General features: G+C 36.0%; 1 protein-coding gene across 1 annotated transcript in view; it reads right to left on the reverse strand.

The window, feature by feature from the left end:
• VWA8 (von Willebrand factor A domain containing 8) overlaps positions 1 to 14,627 on the reverse strand; it is a 392,708-nt gene that overhangs the window by 172,029 nt on the left and 206,052 nt on the right. The window contains exons 22-26 of the mRNA XM_081082746.1: positions 10,802 to 10,877; positions 8,766 to 8,901; positions 6,144 to 6,263; positions 3,513 to 3,718; positions 1,840 to 1,991 (exon numbers count right to left, since the gene is read on the reverse strand). Coding sequence (XP_080938872.1) covers positions 1,840 to 1,991; positions 3,513 to 3,718; positions 6,144 to 6,263; positions 8,766 to 8,901; positions 10,802 to 10,877 — 690 coding nt within the window. The remainder of the gene's footprint in view (positions 1 to 1,839; positions 1,992 to 3,512; positions 3,719 to 6,143; positions 6,264 to 8,765; positions 8,902 to 10,801; positions 10,878 to 14,627) is intronic.

A 14,627-nucleotide genomic window follows, 5' to 3' on the forward strand; every position in this document is an offset into this window, starting at 1 on the left:
ACCAAGATGGCAACTATAAGGGGCAAAGCACAGCCTGGGGCAAGAATCAGATTGGGTAAGAGACACAGAACCCCAGAATATCCAGGAAATGGATTGGTTAGGGGGAAGACCTACCAGAAGCCTGGGGAAAAATTGGGAAATTGATTGGTTATTTTGAAAGGGCACTTGGTCCTTCCCAAGCCCTAGATAATATAATCCAAACTTAATAAAGTGGAGTGTCTCTCTCTCTCTCTCCCTCTCTCTCCCTCTCTCTCCCTCTCTCTCTCTTACACACACACACACATACACACACACCCACACACGGTAACACATGCTCACCCAGTGCACTCGCACATTCTCTCTCCACAGCAGCCATTTGGGCCTAGCAGCTGCCTGAGGCCTGGCAGCCTCAAGGACTCCAAGTGTCCAAGTGCAGACTCTAAGCCTGGGTACAGCAACATAGCCAGAAACAAACTAAGCTAGCCAGATGGGGACAGAGACTAAATTGGACTAAGCCTTGGCATCGCACAGGATTTCTGGGCCTGATGAAGACAAGGCTGGAGTTTTCCCACAGTGGGAATGAGGGAGATGAGACCCAGGGAACCTGGTGGGGAGCCATCCATTTCAACCCCAGTAAATCTTACCACAACACCTCAACCTCCCATGCATGGGTCCTTCAAAATGGTTTTCTCACAACTCCATAAAATGACCCCATTTCTACCAACAACAAAATCACTCTTTTCAAAAAAAATTTACTAACTCATTAATAATATAAACCAATTCACTGATAATTTCTAACATAACTCTATTTTGAGCCTTTACCACAAAAGGGAAATATTTGTTTCTCTTTAAGAAATCTTTGAAGAAATTGTTAATGTTTTAATGATGTATTTTTATTGGCATATATTCTGATAAGTTTTTATGATAACTTCAAAGAATAAATGAGGATCATGTATACATTTAGGATATATATGTATTTATATGGGTGTATATATAAACACATAAATATAGCTGGACTATAATATTTAAAAAGTTTTTATTAAGGAAAGTAGAATGCTTCTTATATGAAACTAAAGTTAAATAATAATTTTAAAGTAATTATTGTGTCTTAGAAATTTATGCTAATTATTTTTATAGACAAAGTATTGGAATCTTTATCATAAGTTAATAAGTTATGCACTTCAAAAATTGTTTTCTAATGACTTTGCATGGATTTAACTACTCTACTAATAAATTCTGTCAACTATCTTTCTGGTCAACAATATTTGCAAGATTCTTTGGTAAGGTTAAGTACGTAGCCTGTAATTACAAAATAAAAGTCAGGCAACTGGCCCATATGAAGCAAACCCACTTATTTTCACTATCTTTCATCTGTCAAGATAAAAAAGTAACCAAACATCTCTTAAGCTAATATAATTATAAATTTAGAAACTATCATAACATAAAAATATATGGTAACATAAATAAGAACATCTTAGCTAAATACATATTATCCCTTTACATTGTTTTCACATTGCACAATGATTTTGCACTAGGTTAAGAAATAGTGAGAGTCATAGTAATTCAACAAAAAGACAGAGACTTAAAGAAACAAATATTTCCCTTTATTTGATTATATTACATCTACTCTTGGAACATTCAAAATTGAAATTCTCAATTTACAGGCTTCTAAATAATGCTATTTAACTGAAAGCCAGCCAGCAAATAGCAACATATATTTGAAAAGTTTACTTGTGGAAAGTAATTTCTATACCAACTTAGTTTAGTGGAGTATAAAGTAGATTCAGAATTATTAGCATGATTCAGAGAATTAGAACAGTAACACTCAACAGCATTTTATCAGTAGTGAGTTTGCCTTACTCCTTCGCCAGCTGCACACTGGTAGGTTTTGCTCCAATAGGTATCCCGTACTTGTGCAAAGTGTTAATTAAAATCTCCCTCATGTCGGTGTTGTAGGAATCAAAGTCAAACACGTTCCTAACCACACTGGAGAGACCTTCGGTGGGAAATTTCTGCATTAAAAAACACACACCTTATTATGTATATGATAAATACACAATATAAGTACAAAACTGATAGAACAATGATGATACAATGAACTTGAGCAGACATTAACAGCCTGGCCTCATAACCAGATAGGAGGAATATGTATATTTTCTCTATTAATTTTGCTCTGATGACTTGGAATTTTCCTTTTTAAATAAATATTAGAATTTGAGGGGCCCAGTTCCTTCTGTCAAATGTTAAACCATGTTAGATGCTGGTTTCAGTGCCTTCCACTGCTTTCTGAAATCTCCTGACTTTAAAATGAATACCAGATTGAACAAATAAAAAAATACTGTTTAAACAGAGCAGAGCATTGAATATCTATAAAGAAGTATTTAGAAAAGTCAAAGGTCTATGAAGAAATGAAAATATGATAACAGAACAAGAAAAGACAGAGAGAACATCAAGTACAGAGCACAGAGAAATGAGGTGTAGCAGAGGGAAAGAAACAAGTTCCCACTCGTGTAAATACACACTACAGTGTCCTCTGGGTCCTTCACTGGCTCTGTCTTTCTCACACACTGAGATCTGAGCTGGGCTTACCATGGTTTTACAATCAGAATAAAGCTTTCTATATTCCTTTGCTGGTTTTCCTTGAAGGGTTGGAATGGGGCAAAGATCAAGAGTCATGAGGTTGTAATTGTTAGCTTAAAGTTCATTTTTTTTCTTATTTCATAATTATTAATTTTTTATTGAGCATTCTTCCAACTCATTACCTTAAATGAGTCTGAACAGAATAATATGATTACATGAGTACAACAATACCTAGTTTTCTAAACAGTACAAAGCAAAATTTTAACAAATATCTTATAAATTACAATGTAGTTTTATTGTTATGTGTACTGTTAATTCAACTCAGTGCATACTTACAAGCTACCTAATTTCTAAGCAAACATCAATTGCTGAATTTAAAATAACTAGACTTATAAACATTAAATCTAATAATGAGATCTAACAATTATTTGTTATAAATAGAATTTACATAGATTTTTTTGTTTTCTTTACCAAGGTAAGTAGACTACACATTCCACATGGCTACAAGGAATTTCATTCTCCTGTTCATTTACTCTATCTTATAAAACTGTCTTGTAGTATTTACAGATATATAATTAATAATACTGTTGGTCCCCAGTTTGTTTCCTATACCCAAGTCTTCTATTTTCACTCAGATACTATGTGCTTGTTGTATAAAGTCAAATAGTAAAAAGTTTCCCTGCTGTCTCACTCTCTTGTTTCACTCCCCCGCCCCCCAACCAGATTTCATGGCTCTTTGGTAATGGCCATGACAAAGAACTTCGCCAAATTTAATTCAAAGGCTAAACATAAAATGGCCACTGGTTTTCCAGATTTAAATCTAGATGACAAACACTTATATCACCTGAATCGGTATAATATTTACAGAAATTGAAAGATCTGGTATAAATTAAGCTGTCTAAAAAAAGACTGATGGCTTATTTTAAACCTTTATGCACAAGCATTTGCCATACCTGTAAGTGCTTGACTATGTTGACAACTTCTCTGGTAGAATAAGGGTAGCTAATAATCCCCTGGTCAGCTAAACTCCTCAGCTCTCCAAAGGCAGCCACGAGCTTCTGAAGGATGGGCTCCGGCACATTTGGTCCATATTGCCTGAGCATCTCAAGCTCCGAGTGGGGCTTGGGATTATCAACTGCATGGCAGCTAAAAATATCACCTATACGAGAAAAAAATTCACATTCAGCATGCAACGAATCCATTATACTGCCATAGGAAATATGCAATGGTTGTTTAAAGAGCCACCAGTTGGTCACAAAAGCAAACTTTTAAATGTATAAAACTGCACAGAAAGCCCCTCCACAATAGGAGGATGTGGAGAAGACAGCGAATCACTACAGTTAAAGAAAAGGAAATTGAGTGATGCGTGGTTTATTCTGCATAGATTTGCTTCTATTAAAAAACTAAATAACACTTGGATACAATCTCATTGGGAGATTGTATATAAAGAGCATAAAGAGAACCTCTTGTGTGTTTCTGCCATCCCACTTGCTCCCCACAGGAACCTGTGTTAACAGTTCAGTGAAATTATTCTTTCAGGTTTTTTTTAAATGCACACATACAAACATATATAGTTTTGGTGATCTAGTCCTTTTCCATTTAATTGGAACATAACCTTCATATTGTTCTAAGACTGCATTTTTAACTTTAACACATTAAATATCTTGAGAAATTATATATATCTATCTCATATGCATGCTTTATGTTTACTAAAAAAGGGAGAATCAGCATCATCACTCTAAATAATTTATACCTTGCGCAGATTGCTAGAATATAAGAAGTCAGTTTTGGAAAAGCAAACCTGCAGCAACAATGTCTAAACACAAAATATTTCATCTGTAATTTAGACAACTGAGAATATAGTAGAAAAATAGAATCTATGCTAAAGAAAGGTGACTTTCTTATATTCAAAGTTCATATAATTCTACTGATTCATAATCCAGGAGATGAGGAACAAAAGGGAGTTAAAGTAAATAAATTTGCATTATCTAAGATGTTCATTTTAGAAAGAAAGGACATCTAGATCTTCTTTAATTTAGAAACCATTCGAATTATCATTTTATCATTATTACATATTTATAACAGCAATGGAATAAAATGCAAGTACCAAAGAAATCACTGCCTAAGAAAGAAAATCCAGATCTGTTGGACAGAATCGTCATCCTAACCTCGTATGTCATAGACTAAATCCATTAAATACAAATGGGAGGAACAGCTTTTGCCTTTTTTGTTTATGATCAAATGTAACATTAATATAAAACTATAATTACCCCTTATTAATTCATTCATCAAGTAATTATTAAGTGTCTTCCATGTGCCAAGTACTATTCTAAGTACTTTACATGCTTCAGTGGTCAAAAACACAAAACCCCTGTCCTCATGGAGTGTTCATTCTGGCATAGGGTGACAATAAAAAATAAGAATAAATGTTAGAAACTCAATGTTTCAATGAAAAAGAAAAGCAGAGGGTAGGACATCAAAAATGGTGATGGTGGGGAAGTCAGTCAGGCAGGGCCTCATGTCTGCAAATGCAGATATTGAAGATAAAAGCATTCTGGAGAGCTTGCAGCTAATACAGACGCTACAGCAAGCACAACCTGGTATGTTCGCAGAAGAGGCGGCAAAGCAGAACGGTTGGAATAGAATGAGTGATGAAGAGAGCCGAATAAAAAATGAGGTCAGAGAGAGAAGAGGATTTGGGAGACATGCTCTGTGCTCTTCTAAAGAAATTCTACACATGTACAAGTTTAATCTTGTACACATATCCCTCTTGCCTTTTGTTTTTTTACTGATTCAAATGGTAGACTAATATAACCACTGTTCTGATTTACTGTATTTTGGGAATTATTTTTTAATCAGTATGGGTAAACTTACCCTATTCTTTTTTTAAGACAGCTGCATAGTATTCTATTGTGTGGATATAATAGAATTTCTTTATCCAGTCCCATTTGGATTGTTTCCAATTTTTTGCTACTATTAAAAAATGCTATACTGCCTATCTTTGTACTTACATCGTTGTATGGGTAACTCCCTTAGATGAATTCCTTGATGTGGAATTACTAAATCGAAATTCCTCCTAGGACACTGAGCCTGCTCATGTTGAGTATGAGAATTACCAGTATCCAGAATTACCTACGTGCCATAGAAAGATATGTCCTTCTTAAAGGCTCCTGGTGGTTAAGGTTAGCCAAGGGCCTCTCCAATCAGTCTTCTGAGCTGGCTTCCAACCTTTTCATAGTTATGGGGATGTAACAAAAACCAAACACTAAAAACCAATCCTTACTTTGTATTTTACTTCTAAGAGGTCCTAAACAACAAAGTATAGTGTAATTGTTTAAGAAAATGAGCTCTGGAATCAGAGCCAAGCTTTAACAGCCATTATCTAAGTGCCCCTGGAAAAGCAGTTAACCTCTCTGAATATCAGATCTTCTTCTCTAAAATGGGGATAACAAGCACTCTCCCAGGAGGCTGGGATGGTGACACTGCACTTCGAAGCATTCACTGATAGCCATTACAGGAGTTACTAAGACAGCGATATTATTGCTATTGCTACTGTTTTTGTTATTATCATTTATTGCTTTTACCTAAAGTACCGAAGAAATCATTGCCCAGGAAAGGAAATCCAGGTCTGTTGGCCAGAACAATCATCCTAAAATCAGGATGAATCACTATAACATTTTCTCTTCCATTGACATTAGCAGAATCTGAAAAACAAAATTTCTATTTACTCTTTATTGACATTTAATAATTCTTAAGAATACCAAGTTATAGCCTTTAAATAATATAACAAGTTGTCATACTGTTCAATTATTATAAAAACACTAAGAAATATGGTTAATAATGACTTGTTTACAGAAAAAAAACTTTCTTGAGAAAGTTTGCTTAAGAACAGAATACTGATAAATCATATACTAATTATACAGGAACTTGCATTTTTATGTTATTCAATGTACATTTATTTATTAAAAAAGCAAATTTGTCCAAATGTTGTTTTATGGTATTTTAGTTTGGCTTGAGATGCTGTTATTCCTTAAAAAATGAAAATAAGAACCAATAACAAGGAATAATCCAAAGCACACTCAAGGACAATCCAAACAGCCTTTAGTTTTTATCAAATCAGCAGCTGCATCACATTGCAGAGAACGTGCCATTATGCAGCTAAGGAGTGATTCCTATTCAAACTATTCACTCTGAAACTTAGCCAAAGAGAATAATGGTCTTGAACACAGTCAACTCATTTGTGCAATGCTGATTTATTTCCAATGAAAAAATTCTACCATAGTTCTTAAAATAAGTAATCTTAGGTTGACTGGAACTTTTTGTGTGCAAATGTTTAAGGTATTAAGGGACTTGAATACTATCATTAAAAATGATAGTTGTGAAGCACCTGCAGTTTCATTTGAGTCTATAAGAACCTGAACTGGCACTTTTTATGATACCAAAAACTAACCTTTCAATGTACCATATAGTCTTAATAGTTTTCATGTTTGATCTCCATTAATTTTAGTAGTGGCAAATAATAAGGTATGTGGTCACAGGTAAAATTTAATTATTAGTTAATTAAAATAAAAAATGATAAAAAATGAAAAATTTAAAAAAGCAAAGAAAATAAAAAAAATAGCTCTAGAAGTGATGCTTTATGAAATCATGTTCAAAGGAGCTTCAGGGGCTCTTGTGTTTAAAACATTGTTTACACAATGGGGGGATAAGGACACATATGTAATACCTTAATCAATAAAGAAATTAAAAAAAATAGAACATTGTTTACAAATAGGAACAGACTGTCGAATCTCAGAAGGAAGGCGGAAGTAGGTGGGTGGGTGGGAAGTGATCAACCAAAGAACTTGTATGCATATATGCATAACTCATGGACACAGACAACACTGTGGTGAAGGCTTGGGGGGGGGTGTTAGGGGGCTAGAAGGTGTCACTGGGGGAAAAAGGGGAATAAAGATTAAAACTAATAATAATAATAATAATAATAATAATAATAAAATAAAATATTGTTTACAATCAAACCTGAGTTTAAAAAGTATGATGACCCCTTTACTTCTAGATGATCTTTAAAAAAATGTATCAGAAAAAGGGTTACCAGGATATAATATCACTCTTAAACTAAAATTTGTTTCAGCAATTCTTTCTTGCTTTCCATTTCACTGTCCTCATAATCCCTCTAAAAAAGGCAGGCAGAATTCTAGTCCTGAGAGTCCGAATAATCTTTCTTGGAGATAGTATTCGGGCTGTCTGATTCAAATTCTCATTTTCCCCATAAATTCATTGTGAAACTGAAATGTTAGAATACTTTTATTAGTGCTGAGTTTCCCAGGCTCAGACACAGAAATTTTGTAATGGCAATGCCCAAGAAAAACATCTCTGTGGTGATGCACTTGTACATTTTTAATAAGGTTTTTTTTAACATGTTCTCTGTGAATATTGAAAATTTTAGTTATCAGTCGCAACTTGTTTGGATACTCTGCTATTGGTTATATATTTTCAATGGCTAGTTATAGATTGTGAAGCCTTTTCATGATACAAAATTTTTAAATTATAAACTAGAAAATGTTCTCACATTGCATTAGAGAAACTTAATTTTTCTTTGTAGGTTAAACAGAATGATTAGATTCATCTACCTACATTTCCTCTAACAACAGGAATAAAATAAGTAAATAAAAGGAAGAAGATAATCTAAAACAGAGGATAACTTCTTCCTGTGGCAGGTGTGTATGTGTCTATAATATACCTGTGTACACACACACATCTATTCAAACACAAATGTGACAAATATATATATAAAATACCCAGAAATTTTTGTAATTATACTGAGATAATAAAGACATTAATTTTAATAGTGTAATAGAAACATGCTAGAGCTTTCAAAAATTCCAAGTAACAATAAAAGAAAATATATCGTGTAGTAATTGAGAGATGAATATAGTAAGGATTATATATTGGTAATTTCAGAGTAGAAAAATCTGAAGTTGACCTGTCTTAAAACTACTATTGAAATTTTCAAAGATACACTCTGACTATAAAAAATGAAACTGAGAAAGCTAAGTTCAGACATTTGATTTTTGTAAATGACTGTCAGTAAAGACAACTTGAACTTAGACTTGTTACTTGGAGATAAGGAGCCAGCTAAGGGTGTGATTGGATACCAGGGAGTAAAAGTTGCATATACGGCGGAAGAGTTGCTTTTTTATACTCACTTGCAACGATGCGTCTTCCATCTGCTAGAATCATTTCTCCATTTTCTACTAGAGTTTTTAAAATACAGGTAACATTTGTTGGGGCCTTGTCAGCCTCATCTACTACCAGAACATGACCCAACTTTACTGCTTTAACCTTTGAAGACAGAACATTTACCATAAACAAAAATGAAAGCAAACACTGAAAATTTCATCATTCGGTGCTTGGGGTTTATAATAGCTGGTTAAGTTATGCATATACAGTCACAAAGACAGTTTGTAGCAGAGCTGGAAACAAAATTTATGGATCTCCACAAAAAGCTTCTCATAGTTACTAAACTGCTAACTCCACAGTAATTTATTTCCCGTTAGCAGTGTAATTATTCCTATGTTGGTGATGTCCACAACATATTACACACCAGACTAGGGGAGATTTAAAACAAGTATGACAAATGGAGAAATTAAAGTGTCATGGGGGTGGAGTGAGACATTACAACAAATGGTGGATTTCAGAACATTGCATTTGTTATGGCTCTGAAAGAGTATACAATTTTTACAGATCAGAATGGACTGTGAAGAGGTGGGTATTCAAGATAAAGCGTATCAATGGTCAAACTCAAGAAATCCTGAAGTATTCTGAGGGAAGAGTGAATAAGAATAGTCTATCTTGTCTGAAGCAGAGGTTAAATGTAAGAAAAGAGAATAGGGTCTGAAAGGGTAGATCAGGTCTGTACTACGAAAAAACATGTACTTTTCCTCACTAAGTAGTGGGATGTAACTAAGATATATGAATTCAGAAATTATCGGAATGGAGCTGGGAGCTATACTTTAGGACATTTAATTGGGCAGCAATATGCAGAATCGACCAAAGGGGGATTAGCATAATAACTTGGTCCAAAAATGGTTTGGCACCTGATTTTAGAGAGAAAGTGGGGAAAATGGAAATAAAAAGCATTAGATGATCTCAAGAGTTTTTCAGAGGTATAATCTATAGTATTGGCAACTGATTAGATGGAGAGAGGGGAAAGGAAAAAAAATAAGAAAAACTCGTGGGTCTTAGGTGATTGACTGAATGGTAACATTGTGAAAAGAAAGGTAGAAGCGATGAACATTCTTTAAAATATTTTTAGAGAATGGATAGGAAGAGATACTCAATGAATTTAATTGTAAACCCAAAGATTACATTTTTAAATAGTAAGAAATATCTCATAACATAAAATGGGTCAAATCATAAACTTTTCTCATTACATAGTTTTGGCAAATAAATATGTAAGGAAATACAGATTGAGAAGTGATTTCCTCTACCACAGATATTTTATTCCACATTCTTAAAAAACCGATACTTTTCTTTTTAATATCAGGGTAAAATTAAACTGAATTTAAAAAGATGGTAACTCATATAGCTTCTACCCCCAACCTCAGCCTTCACTTCTCTGTTCAGGGAAAGTCAGGCCCACACTGGGAGACTTCAGGCAGGAGTTCCTAAAGACTCCAGTCATTGGGGTCTGGGTCACACAGGTTCTCATGATGGCTTATTGTGACACTGATGCAAAGGCACTATCTACTCAGAGGGGTAGGTCAGGCAGGACAGGATTTCTTTGAGGCCTTATGTGAGAAGCTGAGGAATAGCTCTTTCCAGTTGCCTAAAACATTTGGTTAATATTCTTATTAAAACCATTTTTAAAAACATTCCAGAAGTATTATCTAATTTCAAACTCTACACATTTGAAAAAAAACAAAACAAAAACAAAACACAGAAAACTTTTTCCTTTTTTAGATTCTGGAATGGAAAAGAAATCATTAGAGGATTTCAATCATTCCCTAAATCTCTCACTCTGGAGAGAGAACAGAGTAAGAAACCATGTTATTTTCCCCAAATAATTTACAATTAAACACCCACTCCCCAAATGACATAAATGAGTGCTTTCCAGTTAAGAATGAAATATATTGGAATCTATGGGAGATTCCATACTCCCCTTACTCAAAGGCTGAAATGCAACTACCATTAAAAAAAACAAACACACAGTAGAGAATATTCATATAATTGGATTACTAACCAAAGGTGAGTCTTCATACACAATAAGTCCATCTTTAACAGAAGGCTGAAGAGTAAGGCTTTGTACCGTGGTGTCCCTAAAGTGAAACCAACACAATTTAAAGTTAGTCAGGCAATACACTGACATTTGATCATGAATAAATATAGAACACAAGAACACTTCCTATTTTCTTTTTCTTCATTATCCTGTATTTCACCAAATAAATAAAAATAGCAGATGGAATTCTATTCAGCAACAGTATTTTGTAGATGTAAATATAAGTTATAAGGATTTGGAAATTAATCCAGGTTTATAAATTATCCAAGTTCTTCACTTCTCTTTTTCCTTCCAGATAAAATAAGTGATCACTTCTCTTTCCTTGTGAACATTTCACTCCTCAAAATCACCACCTGATAGTGAAGAGGAGAAATTAAAAATACATATTTGTATGATATATACATTATATATATTATTTTAAAGTAACTTTGATGGTGAGTTTGGTGATGACTGGAATGTTGACATACCAATTAAAGCAAATCTATGAATTACGTCTGGGCCTGGCCCAATCTGCCATCATTAGGCAAAAGCCAGGCTACTTCACCTCACTCCAGGACCCAAGGGATTTTAAACACATCTGCTGTGATAATGGCAATCCATTTTATTTTCTTAAATTTACCTGCTCCTCTTTTCCTGACCCTTCCTTTTAGATATTCAGAAGTATTAATAGTAAGCTGTCTTGATGCTATGTACTCCTCATTGAAGAAATATGTTCACTCCACCCATGATTATTCTTGTAAAAAATGTGTTTATAAGCTGCAGTTGATAGACAGGTCCAGACATTTTTAAGGGAATCAATTTTATATCTTCACATTTTACGTATGTTCTATCTTAAAAAAATTATCCTACAGCCATCTTGATCACATCATACAGAGAATTAAATTACTTTTAAATGTAACTCCTTTCTTTACAAGACTTCAAAGTGGTTTTTTCAAACTACCCTACCACTTATTCGAAGTAAAATGTACAGTTACAATGGTGTTGTTTTGAGTACCTACTATGTGTAAGACACTACTTGGAATGGGAACTTCAGACTTTAGTGCTAAAACATACTTTTGAAACTTCTACCCAAATTCCAGATTTTACTATAATTTATCAAAATTATAAAATGTCTATCCATTAGAAAAAAATATATAAAAATCACAAACAAAACAAACTTCATATATAAGTCAAATCTTTTTTTGCTTTAGCAAAATATAGTTAATCAAAATCAGTCCACTGCTTTGAGAGCCAGTAGAGAGGAGGTGGAAAGAAGACTTGAAAATCAGAGCAATCAGGATTTAAATTCTGGTTCTTGCCAATTACTGTCATATGATCTTGGGTTAAGTAATAAAACCCACCCAGGAGGCTCATTGACGGAACACTTGGAAAGCATCTAGCACAGCATATGGCGGGTAAAAAGTGCACTTACTAGTATATGTCAGCTTTAACTATTTCCTGTTATCATTATTGCTGCTCTTATGACTGAAAGTTACTTGCCTGTCTAACTTCTACTTGATCTTCAAGTTCTCAATGTAGACAGTATTAACAGAGAATACCTTCACTGATCCTTTTCAGGCTGGGTTAGGTAGCTTTGCTGTCTATTCCTCCTGAGCCCTGGATCTCTCCCTGTTTTAGCCCTTAACAATTTATAGTGTAGCTGCTTATTTTAATATCTATCTTTATACACAGATGGTAAGATTTAAGAATGTAGACCCTCTACCTTGATCTACCTTGTCCCTCATCCTGTCCCCAGCATCTAATGCATGTCTGGCTCACAGGAAGAATTTAATAAGTATTTATTGAATAAATGAATGCATGAATAAAATGAACAAAAATGCTAAAAGTTGAAAAATCAACCAAAGCTTATAGTACAACATACAGTATATGAACTTTCAAATTCATTGGATCATGGAACATTTTTTTTAAATTAGAGAATCTGGAACTACAGAACCCATTTTCATAAATGTTTAGTTTGATTAAGACTGATTCTCTGAGAGGTAAGGAACCCTCCTTATTCATTTATAAGTGTGTATTAAAAAGTACAGTCATGTTGAGAAGTAAATTTAGGGTTCACTAGTCAAGGGACTAAGAGGCAGAATTTTTATGTCCGTCATAGACTCTAACTGAGTTAAATTCTACTTATTATTGTAGCAGGAAACTTTGGGCATGAGTAGGGATGCTGGCAGTATAACTACTGACATTAAGAATTTCTAGAAAAAATCAGTGGATGGCGGAATAGGCAGACGCATCCCAAGGCTTGTCCCGGAGCAAATAGAACGAGCAGCTGAAACAAGGAACATCCACCCCGAATTGGCGAAGTATACTGAGCTGGTGAGACAGTATGCAGCTGGGAAGGGCAGAATTCCCCTGGAAAGGAGCAGAAGCTGTGTGAGCAGCCCGCTCCCCCCGTCTGAGGAGCAGCAACCATGCAAGCAGTCCGACCTGTCCGAGGAGCAGCAGCCGCACGAGCAGTCTGCCTACATCTGAGGAGCAGCAACCTTGCACAGCCTGCCCCCATCCAAGGAGCAGCAGCTGCGCACAGCCCGCATCTCGCACCGGTCCGAGGAGCAGCAGCCACACGAGCAGACCGCCCATGTCTGAGGAGCGACAGCCCTGCGAGCACACACCGGTCCAAGGAGCAGAGCCACACACAGCTTGCACCTGTCCGACAAGCAACAGCCGGGTGAAGGGCCCATCCACGTCCAAGGAGGAGCAGCCACGCGTACAGCTCACTCCCATCCAAAGAGCAGCAGACTTGCAATCAACCTGTTCAAGTCCAAGGAGCAGTAGCCCCACAAGCAGCCCACCACATTAGAGGAACAACAGCAGCGTGCAGCCAGCCCCCATTCAAGGATCAGCAGCCATGTGAGCTGTCTGTCCCAGTTCAAGGAGTAGCAGCTGCGTGTGTAGCCTGCCCCCATCCAAGGAACAGCAGCCTCGTGATCAGCACACCCTCTGTCTGAGGAACAGCAGCTGTGTGATAAGCCTCTCCCCACCAGCCAGAGGAGCCATCACAGCTGTGAACAGCACCCACCAAAGGAGCTGCTGCCAATTGAGGAGCAGCTGCTACTACAACCGCCCGAGGAGCCACTGCCACCCAAGGAGCAGCCCCTGAACGACTCAACATTTAGATCTGTCAGTGAGATCAAACATGGGTAGACAAAGAAACCCCCAAAGGAAAGAAAAGGAGGACTCGCCAGAAAAGCAGATAAGTGAAACAGAGGCATGCAACATGTCAGAAAAAGAATTCAGATTAAGGGTCCTAGAGTGCATAAACCAGATGGAGGAAAAAACCAACAACTTCTGCAAGAATCAAGAAGAAATGGATGAAAAAAGTCAACAACTTCTGTAAGAATCAAGAAGGAATGAAGAGTGATATAGCTGCAATAAAAAAACACCATTGAAAGTTTCAACAGTAGACTAGAAGTGGAGGACAGAATTAACGAATTAGAAGACAGGGTAGCAAAACACACCCAAAGTAAACTGCAATTGGAGAAAAAAATTAAAAGACAGGAGGAGAGCCTAAGGGAGCTATGGGACAACATGAAACGAAACAACATACGAATAATAGGGGTGCCAGAACAACAGGAAGAGGAACAAGAGTAAGAAAACCTATTCGTCGAGAACCAAGATGGCGGCATAGGTTAACGCCGGAGTTTGCTGCTTTGAACAACTACTTCAAAAGTGAAACCAGAAAACGGAAGGGACATCACCCAGAACCACAGGAACGCCTGCTGAGTGGAGGTCCTACAACTAGGAGGAAAGAGAAACGCATACGGACACTCAGAGGAGGCGCAGCGCTGAAGTC

The sequence above is a fragment of the Myotis nattereri genome (genome assembly GCF_964212035.1).
Source record: "Myotis nattereri genome assembly, chromosome: 2".
Classification (NCBI taxonomy): domain Eukaryota; kingdom Metazoa; phylum Chordata; class Mammalia; order Chiroptera; family Vespertilionidae; genus Myotis; species Myotis nattereri.